This window comes from Denticeps clupeoides, chromosome 1, assembly GCF_900700375.1.
Source record: "Denticeps clupeoides chromosome 1, fDenClu1.1, whole genome shotgun sequence".
NCBI classification, from domain to species: domain Eukaryota; kingdom Metazoa; phylum Chordata; class Actinopteri; order Clupeiformes; family Denticipitidae; genus Denticeps; species Denticeps clupeoides.
In genome coordinates, this window is record NC_041707.1 from 34,870,577 (window position 1) to 34,887,743 (window position 17,167).

Consider the following 17,167-nt stretch of genomic DNA (forward strand, 5'->3'; position numbering starts at 1 on the left):
TCAGCAACATCTGTCAGCAAACATACACATAGACTTCCAGTCAAGTTTGAACACACCTATTTTTACATTATAAAACAAAACTGAAGACAGGGGACTATGAAATAACACACATGAGGTTATGTGATAAACAAAATTACAACAGAGCCAGGAGCTTTTCCTGTGACGGCAGCATTTCACACCCTTGGCTTCTCTCCACCACCTTAAGTTAGACAACAGGGGCGGTTTCCAACAATCCTGAAGGTTTGTGTTAAGTTAAATGACACAATACACATATATAAAGAATATGAATTAATATCATTTTTCATCACATCAGAACACAAGCAGCAGGAACCAGGAGACTAAAACTCAGGGTTTTCATGTTAATTTCAACTTTTTAACCTTCTCATATAACTTATTTTAAAATGAATGTGTCTTTTTGGCTTTTATCTGTAAAGCTGGGGAGGCATCTGGATTTGTTTAAATGCTCAGAATCATCCTGTTGTATTAAGTTGTCTCTTGATGGTTGGTAAATTGTGGTTCTCTGCAACAGCAAACTAATTATTCGCCTTTTCTTCATTTCTTTTCTCTTCTGTCCTGAACACCAGTACATTTTGTTGATGTGACGTTGGTTGATATTTTCACAACTAAAGTGTTTACAATCTTCTTCAAATTACTAAGAGATAAATAGTTAATGCACCAATCAGTTCATTAATACATTTAAATATTTGATTTACTGCCAAATAAATCCACAGCAAATATCTAGATGTCACTTCTCCTGTGTCCATCAGAAAGAGAAACAGTACAGAACCAGCACAACTGGTGCCTCAGGAATCAGGAACGTAGCTACAAGGTGAGTAGAATCAAGAACATGCGAGATGGAAATTAAACAGAAAATGACAACACATCCACAGTAAAGTTCTGGGCTGTCAGGGTTGAGATATGACATCATCTTCCAGTCGCGCTTATATTTACATGTTCATGACTTTGTCTTGATGGAAACTGGGGAATAAAAAGGACAACATCACAAAATGTATTATTTGTACGTGTATATATATTCCCTCATATTCATTTTAAAAGCCTCAAACAATTAATGCAAAGCTAATTAAATTGTGTGGGTGTTAACATACCCACCATATTTGGCTTGATAATTTGACAGATATTTCTGTGAATGACGAAACAAACAAATATATATAGAGAGAGTCTAGTTATGTGACAAAATATATAGCGTGTATCTATATACAGTGCATCCGGCAAGTATTCACAGCGCATCACTTTTTTCACATTTCCATATACAGCCTTATTCCAAAATGGATTTTTGTCAGAATTCCTCAGAATTCTACACACAATAATGACAATGTAAAAAAAGTTGAGGTTTTGGCAAATTTCTTACAAATGAAAAAAATTAGAACGCACATGTACATAAGTATTCTGCTTTTGCCATGAAGCACAAAATTGAGCTCAGGTACCTCCTGTTTCTCCTGATCATCCTTGAGATGTTTCTGCAGCTTAATTGGAAAATGGGGCCCCTTTTAAGTGGTACTGCTACAGTGTCATTGCCAACAAAGGGGGTCCTACAAGGGGTACTGATACAGCAGCAGCGCCAGCACTGTAATTCAATGGAATCTTAAACCAGCAGCCTGCTCAATCAGCCACATTATTAAGAATGCCCGGTCCTTCGGCCACTTTATTTCTATCTTGGCCATGCTCTCTTTGCATTTTTGATGTTAGCATGCTAACATGCTAATTTTTAAACATTTAAACAAATTTAACGTGACACATCTTGGCCACGCCCTATTAGCTTTTTTGATGTTAGCATGGTAGCTAACAATGCTGATTTTACAGCTGACACCAGATCAGGAGACCATGCCTGTTCCTGTGACAAACGCCCGGACACGCCAATCAAAATTTCCTCTGGAATTTTGGTTTCTAGTCATTATTAATATTGTATAACTAAGGACAAACTGAGCAAATGTATTATTTCTGAAGAGTTAATCAAAATAGTTTCTATACATGTGACTCAGTACCCATGAAGTAGCTCTCAGCTTCAGAAAGGTTGGTGACCCCTGATCTAGAGACATCAGAACGATTATAATACATTATTTAGTTGTTTCAATTATCCACTGCCAAACCAAATTTTCCGTAATTTTTTATAATATTTGATTTAATAATTTTTATGCAATCGCAAAATTCAGTTCACCCTGTCCAGCTGTTCTAGAGTAACGGCCGTTGTCCTGGAATCTCCACCATACCATACTAACTAGAATATATTGGGACACACAGCAAACCTGGCAATGACACGTATTGTTCCATCCTGATGTAGCTGTAAGTAAAGTGATTGTCATTGTGAAACACTGCACGACCTTCTGATTATGAGTCTGCTTTCTTACCTGCTAGGTCACCACTGACCCTAAAGCTATCGCCTCATGCTATCAGTAGTGACACTGACCCCAGTCAAATGCAAAACTACTAAAAAGTAGGGCTGTGCAATATCAACAAAATAATCACATTTTTAACGAGTAAAGCGCACAAGACATTTCACATTAACAAAACATTTCACAATGAAAAAACATAGTATTAAGTTTAATAAACAAAACTGTAATGAAATTGTCTTTAAAACAGACAACATAAAATAAATTAAGATAAACTAACCTCAAATCTAGGTAATGTCGTTGTGCCGTTTTGATCCGTTCTCATAAGGCACAACACTTGCAAATGCTTCGTTGTGCACTCTGATTGGTTAACATCTTTCTCCCACTCAGCTTAGCTGTAATTGCCCGATGCGCTGCGTCAGCTCTGAGATTCAAATCATGCACACAAGAACGTATTCTGAATAAAAATCTCAATAAATGAATGGATAAAATCACAGCCTTATGAGGTTTAGAAATCGCATGATCTTAAATCGTGATTTTTTGCGATAGCGATTCATTGCACAGCACTACTAAAAAGCAGTTAAACCGCAGTGAACCTCATGTAGCACCCTCTCAGGTGCACTGATATTATTTGTATTATTTTTGTTATTATCTGTACAGCAAGTGTATTTTCGTCTCATTATATGTTCATATAATATGTTTATATCTTGTTTAAACTGTATAATGGTATGCAGAGTTTATTTTGTGCTGTCCTATCATAGAGGGGGATGGAGAGCATGTGACAGGAAGAGTTGGGAGAGAAGAGACAGGAGACAACGTGGTGGAAGCGTTTTTTCTTAGTTTTAATTTAATTCGTGAAGTTACACGCTTTTGGTTAAAAGAGCAAATGCATGCACATGCATTTATGTTGTACTAGTTTGGGAGTTAAATATTTTTCATGCATGAGGGTGCATAGTGCATGGCGGAGGTTCGCTGACTTCTAGAAAAATAGCCATTGCTATAAAGGGTAGAAGTGCACGTACTTCGGTGGGAGACCGGGAGACCAGCGCGACGCGGGACGGCCCGGTGCTGTGGAGGCGTTGGACCACGCGAGGAGTGTTAATTTTACATTCAGCCTTGGTGCAGAATTACAGCCACTTTGAGCAAGTCACACAATGAGATTTTGCCAGGACGTGCTGTTCCGGTGTCTGTAGCTTTAAATGATAATGAGGAGAAGAGAGGCGGGGTGAGGAGAGCATCCTATAGAAATTGAGGGGACATTCGTGGAAATAACATTCATCATCACCATTCACCAACCACACTGTTTGGCACAGACAGGAAGTTGTGTTTCCCCAAGTGACGACATGGTATGAAGCTGCAAAGAAATACCTCTATCTGACATCTGATGTCTGAGGTTCAAGTTGGTACTTGATGTACGTGTGCATTTGTTTATATTTCTGTAAATATTAGTATTATGTTTGCTGTTGATGAATAAATACACGGACTCTCGACACATATTCTGCTTCTTTACTTTACTTTACTTTCCAAAGCGACTTACATGCTCGGAAATTGATAAGTGCTAGACGAAGAAAAAATTATTCTATTTATATATATATATATATATATTTTGTATTATTTTGTGCAGTGTGTGTGCATGTGCGTGTGTAAGTGTTAGATTTGTCTGAAAGACTTTTTGAATAAGCGGGTTTTCACCTGCTTCTTAAAGGTGGTGGTAGTCTCGGCTAGTCGAATGGAGGAGGGCAGGTTGTTCCACCAGCCAGGGACAACAAAGGAGAACAGAGTCGATTGGAATCGGAGACCCTGTGAAGACGGAATTTTTAGTCTCCTTTCGTTTGCAGATCTGAGAGAGCGTGCAGGAGTGTAGCCAGGTATTGTATTGATGTAGGAGGGCGCAGTTCCATTTACAGCCCTGTAGGCAGCATCATGGGAGCCAGTGGAGAGAGGTGAGAAGAGGCGTGATGTAGGTGTGTTTTGGCTGATTGAAGATGAGACGGGATGCCATATTTTGGATCATCTGGAGTGGTTTTATGGTGACTGCAGAGGCTCCAGCCAGGAGAGAGTTACAATACTCGAGTTTGGAGATGACCATTGCCTGGACGAGGAGCTGCATAGCCTGTTGTGAGAGAAAAGGCCGAATCTTGTGAATGCTGTAGAGAGTGAACCTGCAGGATCTGGAGATCGCAGCAACTCAGACTCAGTTTGTCGTCAGTCCAAATGCTTCTTTAATTACTTATTTCCGTATACCCACAATGCCACAAAACCCACAACTCGGATCACACACATAACACAGACTGCCAAACACTCCCCATGTGCATATGTAACATTTCCCCCCTCACCCCCCGAATGGAACACCAACAACACAATATAACTAGGTGACCCTGGTCGACTACCGGAAATGCCAGCATAGCCATGTGGATTATTCTGCCACGTGACAGGCTGTGCCCTAACTACGTGGTGTGCTATTCAGTCACATAGTTCTCGAGGTAAAACGGTCTACAGCGGACACGGACAGGTTGTGGTGAAACTGCACTCTCCCGGCCTCCAGCCTCCACTGCATGGTTCCCTGTATCACTGGGCAGGTCCAGTGGGGCAGTGGTGGCCTAGCGGTTAAGGAAGCAGCCCCGTAATCATAAGGTTGCCGCTGTGTCACCCTCTGTCGGTGATCAAGGAGTCGAAACCCTGTGGCGCCGGGCCGCTGCAGAAAGCGGTCTAACGGAAGCTGCAGCTCCCTACCCAGGAGAGCTGGGGAGATGTCAGTGGTGGAATGGAGAGAGGATCTATAATGAAGCAGGGTGCGCTGCAGGGCTGAGGAAAAGGCCAAGCCATCGGCCAGGTGAGCCCGGTCACCGTTCTTTAAGGTCTGGTTGAAACTTTCCACGCCACCATTAGCCTCTGGGTGGTAGAAAGCAGTGCGTGTGTTGAATCCCTCTGTCCCCAAGGAATGCCTGAAAGTCCATGGAGGTGAACTGATGCCCATTGTCTGTTGTAATGGTGTTGGGAAGGCCAGTCGAGGAACTCCATGGCCACCTGAGACGTGACTGAAGCTGTAGAGGAGATCTGGGGCCATTTTGAGTACAGGTCCACTGAAAGCGACCACTAGAAAGCGCTGATGATATGGGACGCCCTGGAATGGCCCACAGACATCCAGCTGAACGTGCTGCCATGGCCCGTCTTTCCACTGACGAGGCAGGCTGAGCAGACCTTCACCGTAATTCCAATATCCCTGTCAATCCCAGGCCACCACACCCTGTCATCCTGTTGACTTTTACGATGCCTAAATGTCCCTCATGAGCCATGGCCAGGATGCGAGGTTGTAGGCTGCCGGGGATGACGGCCCACAGTCCCCGTGCCACACAGACTTTATTCCTCACTCTGATACTGAAGCAGTACGGAAATAGTGCCCACCGTGTCTGTTTTTGAGTTCCCATATCCACTCAGGAGCTCGCAGTCAGGGTGGAGGGCATGATGGGAAAAAAACTGCTTGACAGTGGACAGGTTGAGCAAGGAGCGTGAAGCCCCTGTATCCAGCAGCAGTGGCAGTGGAACCCCATCCAGCCGCACCGTACACGTTTTAAATGGGGGAGATGCTGCAGTAACAGCGTGGATAGCAGTAGGTGGCGCTGGAGAGGATGGCCTCTGCGGCTGAACGGCAAACACGGGCAAAATGGTTACTCTTCCCGCATTGTGAGCAGATTTGGCCATTAGCCGGGCAGTTAGGAGCCCCAGTATTATTCGTGGAGAATCCGCAGTTTCCACACGGGCAAAACTTCCATTATTCCAAACGTACAGAAACACAGCAGCCCCCGCAGGTCCAATATGTAGTGATGAACCGATTCACCCGGTTGCTGTCTCGCTCTGTGGGTCGGCGAAATGTGTGGCCCATTTTGTGATGCCGTCCGTGTACGTTGTGTCGGCTCTCAGGGTCCGTAAGATCCGCTGACCTTCCGTGTCCAGGTTATGGAGCAGCAAGGCTCGCAGACACTGGTCTGGAGAATCCGCGAGGCCTGACGGCCGTGAGATAAGTTGTGAAGAATTCAAAGCCAGAAAAGGAGGTGGAGGAGGTAGAACAAACTCCATCCTCGTCGCCAAATGTTATGTTCGCTGTTGATGAATAAATACGAGTCTCAACACGCTTTCTGCTTCTTTCTTTCTTTATTTCCGAATACCCACAACTCGTATGTGACGTATAAAGTAGTGAAACAATTGAGTTTCATAGTTTGGGGCCTAATAAAACTGGGCACAAATGGGCACAAACTGGCCCAAGTGGAGAGGTTTGAGTAATTTCTAAAGCCCTTTTCAGATGGCAGAATCCAAAAAATACATATACATACATGCTCGTTTGCGGTAATCTCAGATGTGTTATCTTTATAATGATATCAACATTTTCTCAGTAACTAAGATGTAAATAAAAACATATGAAAGTTCTGAAAAAAAAATTACACTTGTTCCATTTTAAACCTTTGGCATTTACTTCCATAGAATTTTCTTAAAGATGGAGATGTTTCTTCCACTCGATGACCTGTAACTTGCACAAACATCATGATGTCTGCAATAAAAAAAAAGTTATGGTCAATTTTAGGCCTTATGAGGAGCAACATTTACAAATAGTTGTACTGTCTAGAATTACAGGTAAAAGGCACAACAATCCAGAACAGGCAATGCGATTCTGAGACGATAAAGAGAGTTTTTACAGCTGAGGAGGTGCTAAATATTCTGGTGAAGAACAACAGTTTGAAGAGCATTTTCTGTGCACAGAAGAGGTTGATACAACAGTGCTGGCATCGATAAAGTGAAAACATCCATACTCTGCAAAGTAGAAAGTGCCAAAAAGTGCAGTAGAAGTGAAGTAATGGCATGATACACAATAATGTAGATACTGTTATTTTTTTCCATTGATTATTGCCATTGTATATAGTTTATTTTAATACAACTGTTATATTTTACATTTTTCAATTTCTTAACACTCACACAGATACATGTGAAAACCACACACACACACACATATGAAATGCTCACACAGATACATGTGAAAACCACACACACACATATGAAATGCTCTAATGTAATAAATTTTCACTATATCCGGAAGGCATTTCAGTATATCCGGAAGTAATTTCACTATATCCGGAAGTCGGTTCTAGGGATTCTATTTTGGCGACCCGATTTAAAAAGCGGTAATTGCATTTTGCACGTGCGCAGTCCAAACCGGGTCGCAACGCTGCTGACGGAAGATTCTCTGTCTCCCGAGCGCCGCCGCGCTACCAGCCACGGCGCGCCTCCTATGATTATTCAAATCTTTTTCATTTTTTTTATTTAGAGCAGTGGTGGCATAGCTGATAAGGAGGTGGCCAGGTAATGAGAAGGTTGCCATTTTCAAATCCCAAGCCGCCAAGGTGCCAGTGAGCAAAGCACCGTCCCCACACACTGCTCCCCGGGTACCTGTTATAGCTGCCCGCTGCTCACCAAGTTTGATGGTTAAATTTAGAGGACAAATTTCACTGTGTGCACCGTGTGCTGTGCTGATGTGTATCAGAATGACATTCACTTTACTTTTTATGGGCCTTTAACACAGTTTAAGTTACATTTTTGTTTGTTACATAAGAAACCTTTTTACCTGTATCTGTGTGAGCATTTCATATGTGTGTGTGCGTGCTTTCACCTGTATCTGTGTGAGTATTTCATTTGTGTGTGCGTGTTTTTCACCTGTATCTGTGTGAGTATTTCATATGTGTGTGTGCGTGTTTTTCACCTGTATCTGTGTGAGTGTTTCATATGTGTGTGTGCGAGTTTTCAGTAGTATAAATGCATGCTTGTCAGTTTCATATGTGAATGTGTGTGTGTTTCACATGTGTTTGTGTAACAAAAGTCTGAAATATTCCCTAAACAGCCCCTCATAATATGGGGAATATACATATAAGGTGATATTTTCAAAACTGTCCCAAAATAGCTGTAATTAGTTGGAATTATTAACTAGTCATAAGTAAATAAATGTTTTATAGTTTGGTTCCTGAGAAATCTCAAATGGACTTCGGTCCAAAATGTCACCAACGTACACAAATTGATATGTTGGAAATTTCTCTACTAATACTCCATGTTCTCTTGTATAGCGATATGTTTGATGCAGCTTTATTATCAGGATTTAGTACTATGGGTTACTTGAGGAGTATTGCTACAGCCTCTCTCAGATGGCCAAATCACCGTAAAAGTGCACTTTTTCCATCTTTGTTTACTGAATTTCCACACATTCATACATTTTGTTCAGACCAAACTCTCCAACTCACAGGTCACTAAATTATGTTTAATCTTTGTGATGACTGAACTTGTAGAATAAAAGTTAAATAAATGTTACATGTATGCTGAAGAGTGAATATGACTCTCACCTGTGTTCAGGTTCACAGTTTCAGCTCAGAGTACACAGCCAGTGTAGCATCACCTAGAGGTGAAGACATTGTATGTTATCGATGTGGAAACTACACTTTTTACACTTCAAGGCGCAAGCCCAGGTTTGTGAAAGTATTCAAGTATACTTGAGTGTTTTTCATCATTCTTATTTTAAAAGTGCTATTGCTTCACACTCTATGCACTTAGTATGTTAATTACATATCATAAGTGCAAGTGTTGAAATTCAAGTGTGCAAGTGTCAATCTTTCAACACTTTGAAGACCTCTGCAAATACATGTGCCATAGTATCAGTGGCGTAACAACATAGTCATGGGCCCAGGTGCAATAATTCAATCCGGGCCCTTATACTTTTTCAAATTTATCCCGAGGAAGTTTTAGCTCTGATACATGCAATACACATTAAGGGTGACTACAATCCTCTCTGCAAAGAACCACAAGCACAGAGGTAGTTTATATAGGTTGTAATTATAAATACAAAAATACTGTACTACATAGGATCCATTACATGTGAAAAATTTTTTAAATGTTTGTTATTAATACCAATTTACAGGGTAATCTAATATAACCGCATTAACATCAACTCGCATGAAAATATGGGAACACTCAAAGCACTGAAACACTCAACGCTGAAACTTCAAACATAGAAAGCTTGCTTAAACTCGCATTGCCAAGAAACAAAACTTAATTCAACTTATTATCTTACGAGCCTCAAACACATGACAGGTTTCCCGCATACATGAAAATCTTTGAGAGAGCTGGCTGATTATGATGTCCAGAGTGGCATTGAATATCTGCACTCTGAAATACTTATCTGCATTGGTTAAACGCTCATCTTCTGATGGTTCGTCAAAATGACACTTCAAACTACATTTGAAAATGTTAGACCAAGGAGAGTGGACACCCCATTTACTTGCAAGTATCTGTGCTGTAGCTTTGGCCTGTTCAAAAGCACTCTGATAGTCAGAGAGTATCTGTATAGAATTTTCCAGTGTGATAAAACACATCAGAAAAACAGCGATTATGCTGTTTTTTTGGGAAAGGACCGCTCCGTTTACAAGAACCCATAGTTAAGATGTAACGTTTAATGGAAGCGTCCAAAACATTTTCTCCAAAATGTCCCCTGTCTGTAGGATAAAGGTCTTCCCTTGCTTCTGTCCTGTCCTGCTCCTGTTATGCACTGCCACCGACTGTCGACTCAGCCCGGTCTGGACCACTGACAGTGTCATCTACAGTCGGGCCACCTGCGCTACTGACTTCAAATGAACTGCCAGCTTCTGACTCTAGATTTGAGCTGCAACAAAGACAATAGGAAGTATAGTAAATGCTAACATTTAAAAATCCTAGCCACAGTTATCCTATGGGTCTACTCTCTACTTAAGACCAATCTCAATAATTTATTGTCTGCTTGGAAGATTACTCAGACATAAATATCTATTGAAAGTCTAAGTTAGTGCTGTCAAGTGATTAAAATTTTTTTATCTAATTACATGGTGTGGCGATTAATTAATCGAATTAATCGCATTTAATCGCACATACATACAGACGTTACAAGAATCAGTTTTTTTTTTTTTACCATTAATTATTGTCACTGGCCTACAGGAAGTTGTCCTTGGCCTACAGGAGGTTGTCACTGGCCTACAGGAAGTTGTCCTTGGCCTACAGGAGGTTGTCACTGGCCTACAGGAAGTTGTCACTGACGTATCAGAACCTGTTGTTTCTGATGTCACGCCCCTGGTGCCTCCCATTTGGGGAAGACAAAGAGGGTGGGCGGTCCTGACGGCTGATACTTCACACGTTGCCGTCAGACAAAAGGCATGTAAAACAGGGGTGCCGAATCTTCACCCTCAACTGTCGACGACAAAAGGTATGTAAAAACAGGGGTGCCGAATCTTCACCCACAACCGTCGACACAGGAATGTCACACCTCCCCCTGCAGACATCTGTTATGCAAGGCAAAAGCAGGCTCCCGTGATGTCCATTATAGATTACAGTATATGACAGTTGTAAATGTTGATACATTACGTCTCCCAGCACTCTCTCTCTCTCTCACACACACACACACACAGACACACACACTCACTCACACCGGCCACAGCGCCGCCCCTCTGGAGGTCTGGATGATGCGGCTATTCCAGGCCAATTTTCCCTCTCCTGCTGCCTCTAGCTCGACCAATAGCTCTCCTACAGACACTATGACCAGGTTCACCAATGCCACACACTTTCCCGATGGGCAAAGTGTTGAAATAAACGTGACCACTTTCGCCTTGTATGGCCACTCATCTGCGCTCCAAAGTTGAACCGGGAGACGCGCGAGCGTCTTTTCCAAAAGAAAAATATCATCAAAATCGGCAAAAAACATTAATGAGACATCATTTATTAGCCATTTTGCCGTTTTTTTCTTCCAAATCTCACTGAACCAAACTGCTTCTGGCTCACACAGCAACGATCTGGACCTCGGATCTCCTGCTGTTTACTCCATACTTTTTCTGTGATTAATTAATCTAATTAATGAGCTAAATTCCCAGCCCTAGTCTAAATCAAACTGTGTTATATGTTGAGGCTAGCTTCTGGTCCAGAGCTTACCTGTTGCATGACAGTTCCCAGTTACTGCTGCTATGTGTCCTGTCCTCCTCACGACCACTCTTGGTTAAAAATCCAAATTGGTCTAATTTCGGGAGTTTTGCCACCCTTTCCTTTAGCTCTCTACGTTCCTGGCACTTCTTGCAGCCGCTCTTGGGTTTGAAGGGCATGCTACTTGTATTGGTCAGCACGATGATTGCAATGTGCAGCCATCCATTAAAAAAATCACAATAAAACATTTCGCCTTCCCAGAAACCCTTGCGGTATCTCAGTAGAAACAAATATACTCTGACATGACAGTTTGGCGACAATGAAAGATGATAACTTTATTTAGCTGTTTTTATTTGATGGTTGGATTTTAATGCTGAGGTTTTTTTTTTGTTTTGTTTTTTTAAAGGTGCGACCGCACCTGCTGAACCGGCTATAGTTACACCGTTGTATAGTATATTTTCCTATATATCCCTGAAGAGTTGGGTTTGTAGTAATCAGGCGTGAAGAGCATTTTAAGAACATAACTTACTGCAGTAAAATACTGTATATTTTGGGTATAGTTGGAAAGCACTACGGTTTAAAGTGAAGTGATTGTCACATGTGATACACAGCAGCACAGCACACGGTGCACACAGTGAAATTTGTCCTCTGCATTTAACCCATCACCCTGAGTGAGCAGTGGGCAGCCATGACCGGCGCCCGGGGAGCAGTGTGTGGGGACGGTGCTTTGCTCAGTGGCACCTCAGTGGTACCTTGGCGGATCGGGATTCGAACTGGCAACCTTCTGATTACGGGGTCGCTTCCTTAACCGCTAGGCCACCACTGCCCCTTCAAAAGGTATGTAAAAACAGTATTATGTATTTAGCCTATACATGCATATTGAAATAGTATCTATATTTTACATATATATTTATTTTTGACAGCCACCGATTGTGCAAGTTGTCCCACTTAAAAAGATGAAAGACGTCAGTCATTTTCATCATATGAACACTTCAACTGCGAGAGAAAGAATGTAAAAATAATCCAGTAAATCACATTGTATGATTTATTTGTATAATGGTGCAGAAAATAAGTATTTGGTCAATAGCAACAGTTCACCTCAGTACTTTGTAATGTAAACTTGGTTGGCAGTAATTATGGTCAAATTTTTCCTGTAGGTTTTCACCAAGTTTGCACAAACTGTAGCTCGTATTTTGTCCCATTCTTCCATGCAGATTTTCTCAATAGTTTTGATGTTTTGGGACTCTAATTCTCTATTGGTTTGAGGTCTGGAGATTATCTAGGCCACTCCAGAATCTTGTAATATTTTTATGTTGTCACTCCTTCATTGCCCGGGCAGTGTGTTTGGGATCATTGTCATGCTGGAAAATCCAGCCACGTTTCCTCTTTATTGCCCTTACTGATGGAAGGAGGGTTTTGCCCCAAATCTCACAATACATGACCCCATTCATCCTTTCCATAATACGGATCAGACATCCTGTGCCCTTGGAAGAACAGCAGCCCCAAAGTATAATGTGTTTATGTTGTTTTTGGGCTGTAACTCATCATGACAACATGACATTCTTCAAATCCTTTTCTGGATCATACAATGTGATTTCCTGGATTTTTTTTAGTTCTGTCTCTCACAGTTGAAGTGTTTTTGCCAGTTTGAATCATGAGCTGCCAAGGTGTCCTTAAACTGTATCTGCTGATATGAATTGAAGGTATTTTTACACACAGACACATACAGGAACTTGAAGAAAGATCGTACTTTTGGACTTTGGTTTCTTTCCCTTTTTCTGGATATCTGCATAAATCATGTTATTGGGTTTATCATCACCTGTAGAAAACAGATTTTTAACAGAGGGCATTCAAATTTAGATTATTTTTTCTGTGGATAAATAATCTACTGCCTCTTTACATGGATTTACATGGACGTCTTCATCTCACCTGTGTCCTGGTCTAGATTCAGCATTGAGTAAACCGTGTCTGTTTGTGAAAAGTTAAAAAAATCACTGATGAGTGTGGACAATCCAGGAGTTAGAATATTAAATTTCTGCTTGCAAGTGTCTTACATGCTGCTACTACCTGTGTTTTTCTTCTTTTTAATCGGTTTCATCTGAATCTCAGAATAGGTCACGCCATCTGTTCCAGGTTCAGCAGCTAGTGATGAATACAAATACCAGACAGTTCATCTTACACACTCCAATATAAATTGTCGTTTATTTCAGGTCTCATCCAGAACAAGAACAGCACCTTCTTCACTTCTGTGTGCTGGAGTAATGTTGTCATAAACATGTGCAGATCCTATAAGCAGGGGGACATGATGTTATTAATTAATATGTGAATTACTTAATATGAATAAATTTCTTAATTCTGGATAATTTAGGTTTTCTTAAAGTGTAATATACCACTTTGTATGGTATCATATTTTGTCTGCTTTGCTTCATTTCCTCCATAGAAGCTCTGATTTTGGTTTGATTCCTGGTTTCTCCTCTTTTGGCATCTAGGGGGAGACAGAGGATCTTACTGTAGAGTCTATAGTTGTAGTGTTGTGATGTATAAATAAAGGTGATGATGAAATTCACTCACCCCTCAGCGGCACATAAACATCGACCTGCAATAACACACAAACCATCAGGCCTGTTCATCTGGTGTTTCACTTATTTAATTTGACATTAGTTTATTTATAGTGGGATTTGCTATAAATAGCATGAAGAAAATAACAAAATGTGTAATATTTGAAATATTATTTGAAATGCATGTTTCATACCTTTGAGGTTTCTTAAGCAGCACAGTAGAATCAATAAAATGATAAAAATAACGGCAGCAGCCAGACCCACCCAGACACCTACAGAGCCTGACAATGACAGCAAAACAATAGACAAAGAATGTTCAAGTCTGTTATAATTGTTATGTTAAGAGAAAAATCATATTTTTACTCATCTGGTACAGTGGATAATAAATATTCAAATGCCAGCAAATAATTAGTTTAGCAGAGAGCACACTTTTGCAACCAGCTCATTGTAAGTATAGTTTATTTATTTATGTGTTGTATTTGGAAGGCAAAATTTAATTGTCTTGATTGACGGGGTATGTAAGATTTTAAATATTTGAACTTTAACTGTGAGAGTAAGATGTGTACTGTCGAGTGAGGCTGTCAGTATAGAAGCTGTATTTTAAGAAACATTACACATGTAAATTGAATTATTTTCATGATATAACAGCAACAGCAGATGAGTGGAAAGTTTGTATAATACTGCAGTGGTTGAGGGTAATAAAATGTGTGACTTTTTCTTTTTTTTTTTCTCTCCCCCATCTCTTTTACAAAGTAAATCTTCATACATCATCATCAACACTGATAAGGTTTCATCACTGTTCTGCTTTAATAACCTTAACAAAGCATGTTTTTGAGCTAGAGATACTCAAAACAACGCTTTATTCCTTTAAAACTTCCACCTGAGAAAACGTACAAAAGTTTTATGCCTTCAAACATACTTAAGTATTCAAAGTAAAAGTTCTGTGGTTTATTATGGCTCTTGCTTTTTAAGTGAATAGAGTGTAATGTCACTCCTAGCACAAGAATCTTTTAACAGAATATCACGTCGACCATTAAAATTATTGTAATCACAAAATATTGAATGCACAACATGTTCTTTATATGAAACATACACACTATGACATATTGGGGTTTGAGAACAGACAAATTTTCTGTTTACAATGTATTAGTATTAGTGGTGGGCCGTTATCGGCGTTAACGTGCTGTGTTAACGTGAGACTCTTATCGGGCGATAAAAAAATTATCGCCGTTAATCTATTCACAAAGTTCGGTTGGGAGCTGAGTCTATACTACGCAAGCTATTGCTGGAGTTAAATGGTTACACTAGATTTATAAGTATATTTATTCTTTCTTGTGTCTGTTAGTTTCTTATTTCCTAAAGACTTTTATTTTGTTTTGAGACCCGGTTCAGGTCTCTTGGACACATGGCGTGAGCTGTGAGAGGTGCGTGGGGTTTGTGTGCCAAAAGTTATTTCCTTCATTTTAATTTATGTACATACTAGGAATATTTTGCATGTGTGTTATTTTGTGAATATTTTTTTTATGTATTTTAATACTGTATATTGTAGAGAGAGGTGCAGAAAGACGCGATGTTCTGACGCGACCTTGCTTTTTGTACAGAATACACTTTGCACAGAAAATCTCTTGGGTGTCAGCTCATCATTTGCGGTTCAAGAAACGTAATCAAAAAGTTGCACAACGCAGAAGAAGAACCGCTACACTATGATGACTTTCACCTTGATATTTTAGCGTGGATGTATACCTAGCCGAATTGCACTGAAGGGGGCGAGAACGAGTCTTCGAACTGTGAAATGACCACATCAAACGTGACGTGGTAACATGGATGCAGCTATTTAACTGAATAAACAGTTGGTAAACACAAGTACATCTTATTGAACATAATTTATTTTCATCACCAACTATCATAGTAGAACAGCTTTCTCAAGCAGTTTGTGATGCATTTTGGAAACAGGAGATGAGCCCCTGGTCTAATGCGCCACCTGGCTTGAGAAACCCGTTCTCAAAGACTTACTTTTAGTCATTATTTGGGTAGCACACATATTCTGATTGCCTACGGCAGAATTCAAATGAGCCATTTTAATCTAGATTAATGTAGATTAATCTAAAATGTAGATTAATCTAGATTAATTCCAAGATTACAGTGAGATTAATCTAGATTAAGAAAATTAATCTATGCCCACCTCTAATTAGTATATTGGATTCTTTTACTTTACTGCATCTGTATGCATAAAGAGAAACTGGACAAGTTAGATTGAGTATAACAGGAACTGGTGTTTGTAGAAATTCAGAAGAAAGATGGGCGTGTGCAGTCAGGGGGCAGGACTCTGTGTTAGTAGGTGTGGTGTTTAATCTGTTGCGCTGAACGTGAGAGGGGCTCCCCATTTTCACAAAAATCAGATTTTAATAACGTTATGCCAATTAACATAGCAGATTAAAATATATTTAATTTTGGAAAACAAAGGTGATCAGGTGGTGTTCGGGTGTGGTGTGTGAAGTGGGTGTGCCTGCTGATTATTAAGTAATCGGTGACATTGATTGGGTTAAGCAGTTGCAGGAGCAGTGGGCACAACTTGAATAAAAAAAAAAGAAGAGAAAAAAATAAATGATCATAATACAGTTTAGTATAATGTAGTGGAAATACTTTAGTACAGTGCAGATACATGAAAAAACTACTTAAATAAAGTACTGAATTGCATATATAAATCAAATGTTTTTTTATACATTTCCTCTAATTTCAGTCAGACACTAAATGACCTTGTAAAATGTCTGTAAGTTGTTGAATTTAAAGTTTTGAGAGATCTAGATATCTGATCATATTGGTTCAGCTTTGTTTAATCATAGACTTGAAAATCAAAAAAAGTTGGAAAAACTCACTTATTACACTCAAATAAACAGGTGCGCTCTTTGGTGTGTTGGAATTACTGTGTTCTCTCTCTCCTCGACACCAGTACCGACCCTCATCAGACCCAGAAGCTGCTGTGATGATGAAGGTGTTTCCCTCAGACTGAAAGACCACATTACTGCTCTGCTCTTTATACCACTTATATCTCCAACCACTGGAGGGCTCCACCTCACACTTCAGAGTGACCTTCTCTCCAGTGAACACAGGACTCTGTGGATCTACAGTCAGTGCAGGTGTAGGCAGGTCTGCTGAAGTGACAAAGGGGAAGAAAGAAACAAAGAAGCTTCTTCAGTTCTAAACTACAGGGGTCTGTTACTCAATCTTTACTCACACATTTACTCAAACATCAGGAGTTTTCATTTCACTTTCCTCTCATATGAAATG

General features: G+C 40.3%; 1 protein-coding gene across 1 annotated transcript in view; it reads right to left on the bottom strand.

Annotated features, from left to right (window-relative positions):
- Nucleotides 1–6,616: 6,616 nt before the first annotated feature.
- Nucleotides 6,617–17,167, bottom strand: part of LOC114785300 (basement membrane-specific heparan sulfate proteoglycan core protein-like) — a 43,532-nt gene continuing 32,981 nt past the window's right edge. Inside the window, exons 21-30 of the mRNA XM_028971366.1 lie at nt 16,756–17,031; nt 14,074–14,160; nt 13,893–13,917; nt 13,712–13,806; nt 13,557–13,607; nt 13,389–13,463; nt 13,251–13,289; nt 13,072–13,140; nt 8,729–8,781; nt 6,617–6,894 (exon numbers count right to left, since the gene is read on the bottom strand). Coding sequence (XP_028827199.1) covers nt 8,741–8,781; nt 13,072–13,140; nt 13,251–13,289; nt 13,389–13,463; nt 13,557–13,607; nt 13,712–13,806; nt 13,893–13,917; nt 14,074–14,160; nt 16,756–17,031 — 758 coding nt within the window. The 3' untranslated portion in view covers nt 6,617–6,894; nt 8,729–8,740. The remainder of the gene's footprint in view (nt 6,895–8,728; nt 8,782–13,071; nt 13,141–13,250; nt 13,290–13,388; nt 13,464–13,556; nt 13,608–13,711; nt 13,807–13,892; nt 13,918–14,073; nt 14,161–16,755; nt 17,032–17,167) is intronic.